The following is a 13669-nucleotide window of genomic DNA, read 5'->3' as shown; positions in this document are numbered from 1 at the left end:
TATCCAGGGTGGCAACTGGCAATGCCCTCCGTCAATTCATTGTACCGACGCGAGCTGACGCTGATTTGTCCTTGGATTACCGAGCCAGGGACGGAGTCAGCGGCGCCTGGCCAGTCGGTCGGTCGGCGGAGGGCATGTGTAAACAGTGTGTGCCGATGCTGAGACGGCAGTGAGAGCTGCTCTGCAGCGAGGGTCTGCAGGGAGATACGCCGGGCTAATTTCCCAGCCAGACTCGCTGAGGATTGTGAGAGACAGTGGTGTGGTGTGGCCTGTGCCGCTAGTTATATAACCGGTCCGGGTCGGCAGTGACGTTGGAGTCAGCGGCGTACCGAGTGTGAGCCATCCTGTGCGGTTCGCCTGTCACCGTGGCAGTGATGGCCGCTTTACTCTGGCTGGGTCTGGCGCTGGCCGCCCTGTTGGCCTGGGTGTGGGTGCACCGTCCTAAGCGGCCGGCCAACTTCCCGCCGGGACCGCCGTGCGTGCTCGTGTTCGGCTCGCTGTCCGCCACGCTGGAGCTGTTCACCATGGGCATTCGGCAGGCGCTGCGCAAACGGCGCCGTCTCTACGGCGACATCAACGGCGCGGTCTCGCCCACCGGCCTGGGCATAGTGAACCTGTGCAGCCACGAGCTGATCCGAGAGGCCAGCGCCATGCCCGAGCTGAGCGGCCGGCCCGAGATCCTGCCGCTCCTCGTCCGCAGCTACATGAAGAAGATGGGCATCATCTTCAACGACGGCGCCGTGTGGCGCGAGCAGCGCCGCTTCGCGCTGCGCCACCTGCGCGACCTGGGACTCGGCCGCAAGGACATGGAGGAGGGCATCCTCGGCGAGTTCGAGCACCTCCGGCGAGACATGGAGCTCCTGGAGGGACGCCCGCTGCAGGTGCTCGGGTACTTCAACCTGACCGCGCTGAACATCCTGTGGCGCGTCGTGGCCAGCACCCGCATCGACCCGTCCGACCCGGAGGCGCGCCTCTACGTCCAGCTCGTCAAGGAGTTCTTCGAGATGATCAGGCCGACGAGCCCGCTGGGCATGGCGCCGTGGCTGCGGCACATTGTGCCCGAGTGGAGCGGCTTCTCGGCGCTGGAGCGCCAGCGAGAGGTCATCAACGCCACGTTCCTGCGGCTGCTGGCCGAGCACCGCGCCACGCTGGACCGCGACCACCCGCGCGACCTCATGGACCACTTCCTGATAGAGATGGAGACGACGGACGCGGCCGAGCGCGGCTTCACCGAGCTCAACCTAGCTGTCACCGGCATGGACCTGTTCATTGCCGGCATGGAGACGACGTCCACGCAGCTGAGCTGGGCGCTGCTCTACATGGCCAGCCACCCGGCCGCCCAGCGGCGCGTGCAGGCCGAGGTGGACCGCGAGCTGGGCGGCCGGCGGCCCAGCGGCGCCGACCGGGCGCGCCTGCCACTCACCGACGCCACGCTGATGGAGGTGATGCGGCGCGCCACCGTGCTGCCGCGCGCCGTGCCGCACGCGGCCGCGCGCGACTGCCACCTGGCCGGCTACTCGCTGCCGCGCGGCACCGTCGTACTCATGGACCTGGACGCGGTGCACATGGACGCGAATCACTGGGGAGACCCGGGTAAGTTCCGGCCCGAGCGCTTCCTGCGAGAGGACGGCTCCGTGCGCCGCGACGAACACCTGATGCCGTTCGGCGTGGGCCGCCGCTTCTGCCTGGGCGAGCCACTGGCCAGGGCCGAGCTGCTGCTGCTCTTCGTCTCGCTGTTGCAGCACTTCACGTTCGAGCCCGTCGAAGGGGAGACGCTCGACCTGGACGGCAACTACGGTGCGCTGCTGCCGCCGCACCCGTTCCGACTCATCTGTCGGCCACGGGCTGCACAGCCGCAGCAGTAGGTAGTCTCCAGATGTGCGCCGTCAAGCACCGGCGACTGGAGCAGCAGCACTCAAGGTATTGATATTCACCGCCTCGAACGCTAATTATGTGTACTACAAGGAGCCGTAACGATGTTTCATGGGACCGTTCCCCTTGTGTATCCGGGCTCCGGGGATAAGAAGCGAGGTCGTTGGCGAGTATGCTGGACGCTGGTATTGTCCACAATTTTACATGTTTGGGACGGCACTGTACATATATCGAGAAGGTATCGACGGTTATTATTTTAGTCGAGTGAATGATTACAACCCGTCTCCTTACGGTACACGATGTTGATTGCAAGGCAAGCAAACTCATTAGCAGAGCGAAATGTACCGAGGGCATTAGCACTGTAATGCAAGGACCAGAAGATTTTAGCCAAATACAAATTTTGTCGCAATAGATCTCTGTTTTGCTTTGATCAATTCGCAATTAATCTGTTTGCTTGTTTATATCTCCATGATGTAGCGCTGTTATGTGACAAACAAATATTATAGGTACGATAACCATCGTGATGTCATTGTCAAGTACCCACATTTTTTAAACGGCTTTTAAACGTAAACGGAAACGGCTATTTAAAGCGCAAACGTATGCACTAATGTCGCTTTTATGCATTTCCTTAGAATCGGCTTAGTTTGGGGAGTTCGGCGATCAGTACATACCTAAATTATGTCAAGTCCTTTCAACTTAAAGCCCTAATGATTCCTCATAGTTAGGCCTAAGATAGTTGTGGAGCTATTTCTATGTCTCGGATTTGTCGGATTAAAAATGCTTCTCTACCTACCATGCAGTGCCTGACGGTCATCAGCCATTACTCGGAATATCGGTGATAAGTACCGAATTGTACCTTTTCCACTACACCAAAACCCGCCGTTTTCACGACGGGCTGTCTGGCGAATGCACCTAATTTGACCAAATCTGCACCAAATCTCTTTTACAACAAATATCTTCATATCATGAATTTATTTCAGTGCTTAGATCGAAAATAATGTCTTTTAAATTAGTGACCTTTTCCTCGTAGTTTAAAAAGTTAAAGCAAAAACACTTGTTTATTGATAAATTCGAGCACAGCTCTTTATCAGAATAGCAAGTTTAAAATACAAGGCATTTTACTGTGCTTACTTGCTGACATTCCTCACCAAGGATAATATTTTGCACCATACTATTTGAATATATTGACGAGTAACAACACAAAATATCTAAAATGCCTACAGGGTGTCCAGAAAAAACGGATACTATAATTTTTTGCTGTAATTCCGAAAATAAACACCTTACATTTTAAAATGGCACATGCTTGTATTCGCCAAAATATGGCAAAACAGACAGCAGGTGCCACATGGCATGTAAACTCTTTGGTTAGTTCAGGCCCATGTCACTCCACTTTTGATGACATCATATGGGGGCCTCAGGACAATAATGGCGCGGCGCGCCACAATCGCTTCAAAGCTACTTACCAACAGTTGCCATTTTTGAAAATATTATATTGAAATAAAGTTCCAAGTAATAAAAATATTGTAATAAAGTTGTTGAATAAATCGATACCATATCTAAAAACTTACTGAAAAATGATTTATTCATAGTAAAAATATAAGCTCGATGCGTTTTTACGTTGCTTTCCTGCAACTGCAGAGGGTTTTTAAATCGTCTACATCTTCAAAACCGGCCATTTCTTAGCATATTGCTGCTCTTTTTTATCGCTAGAAAATTAGTTGGACTTTCAAATGCCATCAATGGTTGAGCGATGTGTGTAGAGTGTCACCAGCAATCTTCAAATGAAGTTAGTCATTTTTACGTTGTAAAGGAATGGAGTACCCCTTTCGAGCATCAGGGGTGACGTCACTCAGGATCTGTCTCTGATTGGTCGGTGGGGGAGTGACTGTACCTTCTATAGATGGCCTTGGGTTAGTTGCGGCAGCTCCTCAAAGCAGACACTCAATGTGAGCGGCCTTACGGCGGATCAGCTCAAGCACTAGCACAGTCTGCAGGTGACTGATGGTCATGTTGACCATCTCGGAGGGCAAGCAGACAACTTTGCAACGACGCATTACAGTGCTCATGAGTTTTGCCAAATCTTGCACTATAAGCACATGAATTTGGAACAAAATCGGCACGTGCGTTAATGAATGCGACTTAATTTCCGTAGTATCTTTTTTCTGGACACCCTGTACCTATATATTGGAAACAGCAGGCGTCGGCCCAAACGACCAGTCCATATCTGTGACAACATGAACAAATACAAAATCGTCCCTACGACACAGTTTCCATATATAATCAGCTACGCATGTAATACGATCCATCGCTCGTGGCAGGGACGACTTCTGGCTTCTGCTTCCATGTAAGAGAGCATGTAAGTCCTGTTCAGCACTCGAAACTCAGGCCAAAGTGCAACCAGTCGCCAGCAGCTCACTAAAGAACTCAGTATTGCGAACTGGGCGAAATGAGCAGATCACGATAACTGGCGAACTGAGTGTGAGCATTTACAGTAACGACTAACAGCTGACGTCTGAGCTCTCAGAGGGCTCTCAGTTTCCTGAGCTATCCGGGAGTTGGGGTTTGTAGTTTGAGAGCTCAGACACACTGTGAACTCAGGCTGAGAGCTGAGCAGAAACTCTGCGAGTAAAGCCTTAATTGATTCAAAAGGACGGCACCTGAGAGTCGGTTATGATTCTGCCAGCTCCTGAGCGGCGGCGGGCGGCTGGCCGTCCCGGCGGAGCGCGAACGCCGTCAGAAGAAACACCACCGAACCTGGGCGGAGAGGCAACGGGGAGGGTCAATACAATACCTACCCTCACACTTTGCATGCGAGAAGTAAAAGATCGACCCAATATTTTTCATTTTACTTTTTATTTTTAATACTAGCCAATGCTATAAAACTCTAGACTTTTATACTCTAGACAGAGCGCTGGGAGATAGGTATAAATATCACGCGTATGTGCGGCCGTGTGCACGGTCGTCCGGACTCACTGGCGAAGTACATGCCCGGGTAGAGCACGTAGAGGGCGTCCCGGTAGCCGATGACGTCGCTGAGCCCGTCCACCGCCAGCGGCATGTTGCCGCCCACGTTGTTGATGATGAAGAGGAAGATGGCGACCGTGGAGGACTTGACGTCGGGCTCGACCAGCTCGACGACGATGGCGAGTACCACTCCGAACCACATCTCGGCTGTGATAGTGGCGGGCAGACGGGGACACTCAGCACGGCGGTCATAGTCCATATACGGCCATTTACCTCGGTGTCATTCGGTGTTTATCCCATCATAGTTAGAATGCCAGCATATGCATCGTTTACGGTCTTCTCTGCCACATTGATCACACTGAGATTAATGCTGCTGAAAGGGATGTTCACAGTCTATGTTTATTGACCACCTATAGATAGGTATTCGAGACCCAGGCATTCAGACTTGACGATTACAGGATACTCCGCCCGAGCGCCTGTTTAGAGAAACGATCAGTAGGGATGGATATCACATCATGATCTTAGGATCTAATCAGGCTATCTAATCAGGATTTAATAAGATCTAATCAATCAATTCGATACGAGTGTCGTCATGGCACGCGACACTGCACGTACCGAACAGATAGGCAGTGAGGAGGCTGACGAAGCACCACTGCGGCGGAAAGTACAGCACGCCCACCGCGAACGGCGTGGCCACCAGCTGAAACGGAGCGGGAACGTAAAAAGTGGCACCGTGTGGGAATCATGGACCCCAACTGAAACGGAACGGAGCAATTCTTGTACGAAACAGCCAATTCCATGCCTTACTATTGACTACTTGAGGCATGCCTTTTGGAAATGGCTTCATATCAAAATCAGCGAAATTAAATGTCCGATTGCAAACAGCCTTCAACTTTCTAATTCCACTGGGTGATCCAGCTTTAATATTGCAGCTCTTAGGTAGGGAGTCTCGTATTTCCCGTTCCTACCTGACTGGCCGAGAGTACCCAGATCCTGGCCCGGAGTCCGATCCGCTTCACCAGCCGGTCACTGACCACACCGCCTGCCGGACACGAACAAACAACCATCACTAACCACACCGCCTAACGGACACGAACAAAACATCACTGACCACACCCGCCTGCCGGACACGGACAGATATCACTGACCTTACTTACATCGGACACAGAAACACACAGCAGTCCCTCTGTCACACTCTCTGACGGACACCCCCTGTCGTACACGTGCATACAAACAAACAAACAAACAAACAAACAAACAAACAAATAAACAAACAAACGAACGAGCAAAACAAACAAATTAACAGACCTCACTGGTTGCATTCCGTATCGGACAAAAATACGCAACGGTGGCTGCTTGACCATCAGATTCGGACAGACTGACTGGGTACTGACAGACAGACAAACAGGACTGACCTACGGTGACACCGATGGAGCCGCCGACGATGCTGACCCAGGAGAGCCACAGACCCAGGTCGGCCGTCGGGTAGTAGGTCTGGAAGTACAGCTGAGTGTTTGTCGACCAGCAGAACCCGGCTGCGGGGTAGACAAAACAATCGGATAAATGGACTTGTTAGTTAAACCGGTATGTGTACGCCCTCTTATCACTGCGCCGTAGATATTCCTATTTCGACAAAAACGAGGATAACTCAGAGGTTACTCACTATAACCATGGTTATCAAAAGGTAAGCTATCAATAGGATAATCACTCGTAAATCGTAACATAAATATGTATACTGCTCCATGCACTTATATTGTGATCATCAGCTACCCCAAGCACGGAATTTCAAAATCGTCCAATAAAAGTATCACCGACAAGTTTATATTTTGGTCCAGTACAAATTTGCAGTTTGGCACTGACCGGTGTGTCGCATTGAGGCGCCGAGCAGCAACAGCAGGATGCTCGGCTGCAGGAACACCCGCAGCTTGTCCACCACGAACCGGCTCCACCAGCCGGCGCGCGACCCAGCGCCCTCGGCGGCCTCCGCGGCGGCGACCGGTGCCGCCTCTGACTCCGAGGTCTCTGTGGGCAGCGGACAGGGGCGCTGGGAGTCGGGACGGGACATCGGACAGAGGCGCAGGGATCATACGGTAGCACTATACAGCGCCCCCCTTCCCACGCTACTCTGGGTCCTTGAGCAAACGGCACAATAATACGATAGACACGATAGATATTTCGGTAGGTATGAGAACTGTTTTATGGCGCATAGCCCTGGTTATATCCCGTAGGTATGTGATGTTACGCTTATCGCCGTCGCGCCGTCCGTTCGTCCGTACTTATCCGGTAGAGGTCGTGTTCTCCGTCGCTGAGCACCGCCTGTCTGGTCCGCGGGTCGTGCGCCGTCAGGTGGAGGCAGCACAGGACGGCTCCGGGAATGGCCGCCACGTAATACGCCCATCGCCAGCTCTGTCCCAACACCGAACACCGCGTCAGTGCTCCGAACACCGCGTCAGTGCTCCGAACACCGCGTCAGTGCTCCGAACACAGTGTCAGTGCTCCGAACACCACGTCAGTGCTCCGAACACAGCGTCAGTGCTCCGAACACCGCGTCAGTGCTCCGAACACCGCGTCAGTGCTCCGGGCACCGGGTCAGTGCTCCAGACCACTAAATACGACCCGCTTCTACAGGCACGCAACCGGACCGTGGATGAGCGTTCGGTTGCGTATCGGCGACATTTGTTCGGACACGAAACAATTATAATTAATCCGAGCACTTGGCAAGCAAGTTCGTATCACGTCCCAAGCGGTTGCTCACCTGTCCCATGATGTCGGCCGCCGAGACGTAGTTGCCGATGGCGTAGGAGATGCCGTAGCCGAAGTAGATGCCCCAGGTGAAGATGGACATAGCCATGCCGCGCAGCTGCGGCGGAAACTGGTCCGATATCATGCCGGAGCTTAGTGGCGCGAAACCCGCCTCCCTGCAGGGACACAGGGGACTCAGAGGGCGCGATGCGGCGGGATCGGGCGAGACGCAGCTTTTCAGACAGCGAATAAATAGAAATCCCTCGAAGCTCGTCAGCCGTTGTCAGCGAAAATAATAACGACTCAACCCAACACTTATCCTAAATGGTGGTCCTTCTCGAATGGTCCGGCCCTCAATTGCTACAGAGCGCACCAACCATCCCACCCGGGAGGCCCTGGCCACGGGCTCGATGCTGGGCCGGTCCGTGCACGTGCACTCACCCGGCTGCGGTGCACATTCTGAAGAGCACCAGGTGCCAGTACTCGGCGGCGAACCCCATCAGGAAGGTGGAGACGGTCAGCAGGGCGGTGCTGAACGTCAGCAGACGCTGTCTGAGGACCGACACGCACAGAGAATAACAGACAGTCACACAGAGTAACACAACAACACACAGTCAGAGTCAGCTACACAGGGTCAGACAACAAACTAACCAAACAACGCAGCACTCAATCCGGTCCAAGCCGAGAGTTGAAGTAGTTCAACAGTAACAGTAATCGTTTAGAAAACGTCTAACAAGTCGTTTAACGTCTAGCGTTTTATTGATTTCAGCTTTTAATACAAAGGCTGAATTAAGAATCAGGGCATTTGATACGGCTAGTCATTCTTCATTCAGCAGAAATTTATTAAACCTGTTTATCAAAGGACAATTGTATTTTTTATTTGGCATTCAAACTGATTAAAATTGCACTGATATCAAAACATACGTTAACCAAAAAGGGCTATTACTTATTAAATGAGAACATTGATAGCTGCATAGCATTCTGTGACGGAACGAGATAAAATAATCACATTCACTCGAAGGTTAAAAGTATCTGTACGTTTAAAGTTAAAAACGGTAAACGGTAAATAGTAAACGTTTACCATCAAACATGTAACGTTAAACGTTCTTGTTCCTCCTTTTCATGATTTAATGTATAGTAGGAGAAAAGGATATCATCCACTCCGCTTCTGTAAGCGATAACTTTTCCGTGTGGTTTATCATTGAGCTGTGAGTGAGCGTATAGATAGGCTGTACCGCAATGACTGAAAGCCGTGGAAGTTATACTGTGCCGCAGCGCTCTGAACCGAGGCTGGGCGGCTGGCCGCAGCGTTTGCGAGCCAGCCTCCTTAGCCCGTTGATAACAGATAACGGAATATAACACGAACCTACAATCGAACCCACCCAATAAGCACCAAATGGGTAAAATCTTTGTTTTCTGCATATAAGATAGGTATCCCAATTACAGGATTCCATTGCTGTTCCATTGACGTGTTGATATAGGAGCCGCCGTGAGCTGCCGTGAGCGAGAGTACTGAGTAGGTACGTTATTGTTCCACTTACCTATTGAAGGAGTGTGTCAGTGTCACTGCTCACCTACCTGTTGTACGAATCAGCCAGACTGCCGAACACCAGGCCGGCGAGAGTGAAGGCTCCTATGAAGGCCGGCCCGGCCAGCACCTGGTACTGGATGCCCAGACCCGTGTAGGTCCACTCGCAGGCGTCCACTGCCGTGCAGCTGCCCGAGGAGCGGGAGGTCAGGTCAGCGGTACCTACAGCTGCCCGGGGAGGTCAGTCCACTGCCGTACAGCTGGCAGCTGCCCGGGGAGCGGGAGGTCAGGTCAGCGGTACCTACAGCTGCCCGGGGAGGTCAGTCCACTGCCCTACAGATGTCCGGGGAGGTCAGTCCACTGCGGTGCAGCTGCCCGGGGAGGTATGGTCAGCTGCTCAGGAAGCGGGAGGTCAGTCCAGAGGTCACATCAGCTGTCCGGCGAGCGGGAGGTTAACCCAGCTGACCGGGAAGGTCCATCCAGAGGTCAGTGAAGCTGTCCGGGGAGCAGTTCAGAGCTACCTCTTTGGGTAGGGGTCAACATAGGGCGTTTGCATGATTTCATTCAGCAAGAAAGGAAATAAACGATTTCGTTGATGCAGTTTCTAAGATTTATTCAACTGACACACCCCCGGAAACCTCCACTGATCATTGATCAATAAACAAAACCGTTTACCGCCGGTGCGGCGGTGCGGCCTTAGGCACACAAATATTCGACGCGTGCGTCGAGCCCTGGCATGTGTCATAAGATAAGTAAACAATCGTGGTGTGGCTGTCTGGCCGTGCTCTGTTCAGGGTGACACTGAGTACGTGTCCCCACACCACATCTCCGGAATTTCAGAAACCATCAGTGGATAGCTCCTGGTAGCTATCACAAGGGGGGCGATATCATTAACAGTGTCGCTGTGTCCGGCCCACTCGGGCTCCGGACGTCGGAGCCGGGCAGCCCGAGCCTAGCTACCAGCCCCGGAACTGTGGCAGTATGCGAGTTTAATGTGTCTGTCTGTCTGTCTCAGTTTGTCCGTCCGTCTGCATGTTTAGCCGGCAGTCCGTTTGTCCGTCTGTCTGTTACCTGCTGTTGTCGGTAAAGGTGTAACAGTCGGCGCCGGGCCTGACTCAGTCTCTCCGTCTGTTACCTGGTATTGTCGGTAAAGGTGTAGCAGTCGGCGCCAGCGTCTGTCGCGTTCTCGCGCTCCACGCAGCCGATGTCGCCGTAGTGGAGCTCCTGCGCCATCTGGCGGCTGACGATGCCGACCAAGAAGTGGGAGAGCTCGCCGGTGATGTAGGTGGCCGTCATGAGCGCCAGGTGGTACCAGCGGTACCAGGCGCCCGGCCGGGACCGACCCCACATGGCGCCGCACGGGTCACACCGAGGGCGACAGAGGTCACTGCGGCGACGGCGCGGGTCAGTCTGTGATGGTGATCGGAACGTTTTAATGAACAGTACACGGGCTTCAATTAAATACGAGGGCTGTCCCCAAAGTTAAGTTGAAGTAGGAGCATGTGCAACACAATCATTTTCGGTATCTAAAATAACAAATAATTTTACTGCTTCACACCTCAACCGTTTAAACAAACTTGGACGCGGGGCACGGCTAGGATCGTGAGCCTGTCCGTTTATTTATTTATTTATTTATTTATTCAAATAAATCGCCAACAGGCTCATGGCCCATTAACAGGCGAAGTCATACCACAACATAAAATACACACACAAGGTAAACACTAAGCACTCATTCGCAATTAGATGATACTTAAAAATACAGAGATCCATGAAAGAGATCCATTAAAATAATAGGATATAATATAAAAGTACACAGTAAAAATAAAATTAAATTAAAAGAAAAAAAACAATAAGAATAGGAAAAGTACAAACAAACTTTAAAATCTCTAAGACACGGTTCTCAAAGGCATGTTCCTGCAGTGGACCACGACGAATGATTTAAAAGAGATAAAGGTATCCGACGTGAAATCCACCTGAGGATTCCTGGCGATAAAATCATTTGCCTGGGCCGCCAGCCTTGTAAAAGTTCCTGTCTTTACCGTCGAGACTCGAGCAAACGGCACATTAAACAACTGGACGTTCCGTGTTGGACGACTTGGTACATGTAGTGCGTACGAGGCTAATAAAAAAGACGAGTCGATGCGTCCAGAGTAAATGCTTTTCAGGAATAAAAGATCGAACTGAATGCGCCGCGCCTCGAGTGACGAAACATGGAAGAAGTGTAAAAGATGACAGTATTCCAGGCAAATTGATCTGTCCGTGCCACCGGCCCGAGCTGCTAACCACATAAGGAATTTGTGCTGGACTCGTTCTAACCGTTTTAAATGAACTTTGGCTGCGCCAGACCACACAACACTACCGTATTCAAGAATAGATCGGACGTTTGCGTAATATGTAGCTATCAGAGCCCTCTGATCAAGTTTTTGTCTGGGCAAGCCGGTCTGGAAAGATCTGAATAGCTGTCCGAGGGCTCTGTTTGCTTTTGCTATTGAACTGGTAATATGAGCCGAAAACGTTAGTTTAGAGTCCAGCACAATTCCAAGATCGCGAACTTCTGCGACACGCTGAAGGGGGAAACTGTTGACAAGGTAGGTGTGTAAGATGGGTGCTCTTTTGAGAGTGACCGTGAACGAAAGGCACTTCTGAGCGTTGAGAGAAAGACACCAATCGGTGGACCATTTGCAAATGTTGATGAGGTCGGTTTGAAGGAGGCCGCAATCAGCAGGAGTTGAAATTTGCCGGTAGATTTTGACGTCGTCCGCATACATGACGCATTTGGACGACGACACAACCATCGGCAAATCATTGATGAAGAGAGAAAAAAGCAAAGGGGCCAGAAGGGCCCCTTCCGGAACTCCGGATTTTACTTTAGCCCACTCAGAAGTTCTTCCATTCACGATCACTCTCTGCTCTCTCTCCGACAGGTACGAGACGAACCAATCCAAAATTTTGCCGCTAATACAGTAAGACTCGGATAGTTTGAACAGGAGTAATTTATGATTAACACTTTGGAAAGCCGCAGAGAAATCCGTGTATATTGTGTCCGTCTGGCACCCGTCGGAGATCGAGACCGTCGGAGACCGTCGGAGTTTAAAATGATAACAACGATCCATCAGATACGGTGCCCCGAGGCGGGGCAGGTCGCCCGCCGGTAGTGCGCAGTCCGTCGGTAGACAGGGTCCAACACGCGACACCTCCATCCGGGAGAGCCGACACGGACAACGCCTCATGAGCCGTCAACAGCTCGATGGAAATACCGCACCACACTGAGGCTTCCACTCTGGGTCAGAGGTCGGTGGGAGCTAATTGCCCGTCCCGTCGGCTAGTATAAGCTGAGTGCTGACACAACCGTCTTAATACGCCTAGCAAGGAACGTCTGCGGGATAACTCAGCCCAACAGACCCACCAAACGACCTGTAAAGCGGATAAAAGTTTTGGCAGGCCAGTTATTTCTAAGCGATTCAGGTTAGGGATATCAATAAGAGACCAATGCCCGGTCACCGTTAATGTTAAAAGCATTTACAATTTCGGATATCTCAATCTGCGAGATTTTTGAATTCCAGTGACACTTTGACACCAGTGGCAATTTATTCACACCTTGAACTGGGGACGTGACGGCGCAATTTAGTGGAAGCCTATATTTAAACAGACAGACACCCAACAAAAGGCGCCATAGCGTCTGAGAGCTGTAAACGGCGAGGTCCATTGTGTGGTGAGGGAGGTGGGGAGCCAACGAATAAAGTGCTCAGTCATCTCGGAAAAGATCGTACCATATCTCACCACCCGAGTTCGGGAGGGGGGAGAGGAATCCTGACCTAGAAGTCGTTCGCACTTGACCCGTATCGCATACAGATAACACTGAGAATATTACGCTGAAAGCCACTGATTATGGCGAGTATAGCTCACGGCAATGGAAACTTAAATAATCACGACCCATGAGCAATCGCAAACCCGTTCATAAGGCTGTACACTTCAGAAGCGAATGCACATACATGCGTGCACGCCTCCACTCATGCACAGAATTACAAGTTGTTCACAAATACGCACATACGAAAATCACACACATGCTGCTGCACAGTGTGTACACAGGTGCACGCGACCTTATGGTGGTGGCTAGGGGTGGGGCTGAAGGGCGGGTCCGCGCTGAGCTCCGAGAACGGGTCGGACGGAGAGACACTCACCGGACCGCTGATTCAGCCGCCTCCCTTCAGTCCGACCGGGACCTCCCTCCCGGCACGCTCGACACCGCGACCTGTCTGCCGGCAGAGCGCGCGCCGCCGCCGACCTCTGACCGGCGGATCAGCCGACCGGCCCGGAGCGGCGGGAACGCACAGTCACTGGCCACAGTTCGGCCGGCGCTCGGTAGGTGGAGGCACCACCACTGCCAGCGCCGCCGGGTCTACTATGTATTATGCAATGTCGTGTCACAGTGTCTGCCACTGTATTGACCATGGGTTAGGTTCCAACTGCAGCCCTGTCCTCAGAATCCTACCGTGACTCTAATATCGTGTACCGACGACTATCTCTAGTGTTCCGGGCCGCTTGGACACCGATTAACGAGAA

General features: G+C 52.1%; 2 protein-coding genes across 3 annotated transcripts; one reads left to right on the top strand and one right to left on the bottom strand.

Moving 5' to 3' along the window:
- Positions 1 to 119: 119 nt before the first annotated feature.
- On the top strand, positions 120 to 2283 carry LOC122386144 (cytochrome P450 2C31-like). The gene has a single exon (XM_043375054.1). The coding sequence runs from the start codon at positions 375 to 377 to the stop codon at positions 1863 to 1865; it is 1491 nt and encodes a 496-aa protein (XP_043230989.1). The 5' UTR covers positions 120 to 374; the 3' UTR covers positions 1866 to 2283.
- A 628-nt stretch (positions 2284 to 2911) lies between these two features.
- On the bottom strand, positions 2912 to 13627 carry LOC122386148 (probable sphingolipid transporter spinster homolog 1). Of its 2 annotated transcripts, XR_006257341.1 has the most exons (13): positions 13288 to 13444; positions 10242 to 10493; positions 9157 to 9294; positions 8020 to 8130; positions 7592 to 7754; positions 7113 to 7242; positions 6697 to 6858; positions 6252 to 6371; positions 5805 to 5878; positions 5452 to 5536; positions 4846 to 5043; positions 4050 to 4626; positions 2912 to 3093 (listed from the first exon to the last, which is right to left on the bottom strand). XR_006257341.1 is itself a non-coding variant. In XM_043375059.1 (12 exons), the coding sequence occupies exons 2-12, from the start codon at positions 10454 to 10456 to the stop codon at positions 4541 to 4543; spliced, it is 1482 nt and encodes a 493-aa protein (XP_043230994.1). In that variant the 5' UTR covers positions 10457 to 10493; positions 13288 to 13627; the 3' UTR covers positions 2912 to 4540. The 2 variants fall into 2 exon arrangements, 1 of the variants encoding a protein (XP_043230994.1); XM_043375059.1 differs by having other exon boundaries at positions 2912 to 4626; positions 13288 to 13627.
- Positions 13628 to 13669: the final 42 nt, after the last annotated feature.

The sequence above is a fragment of the Amphibalanus amphitrite genome, unplaced genomic scaffold (assembly GCF_019059575.1).
Source record: "Amphibalanus amphitrite isolate SeventyFive unplaced genomic scaffold, NRLGWU_Aamphi_draft 000241F_arrow, whole genome shotgun sequence".
Lineage (NCBI taxonomy): Eukaryota > Metazoa > Arthropoda > Thecostraca > Balanomorpha > Balanidae > Amphibalanus > Amphibalanus amphitrite.
This window is presented reverse-complemented; position numbering and strand designations above follow the sequence as displayed.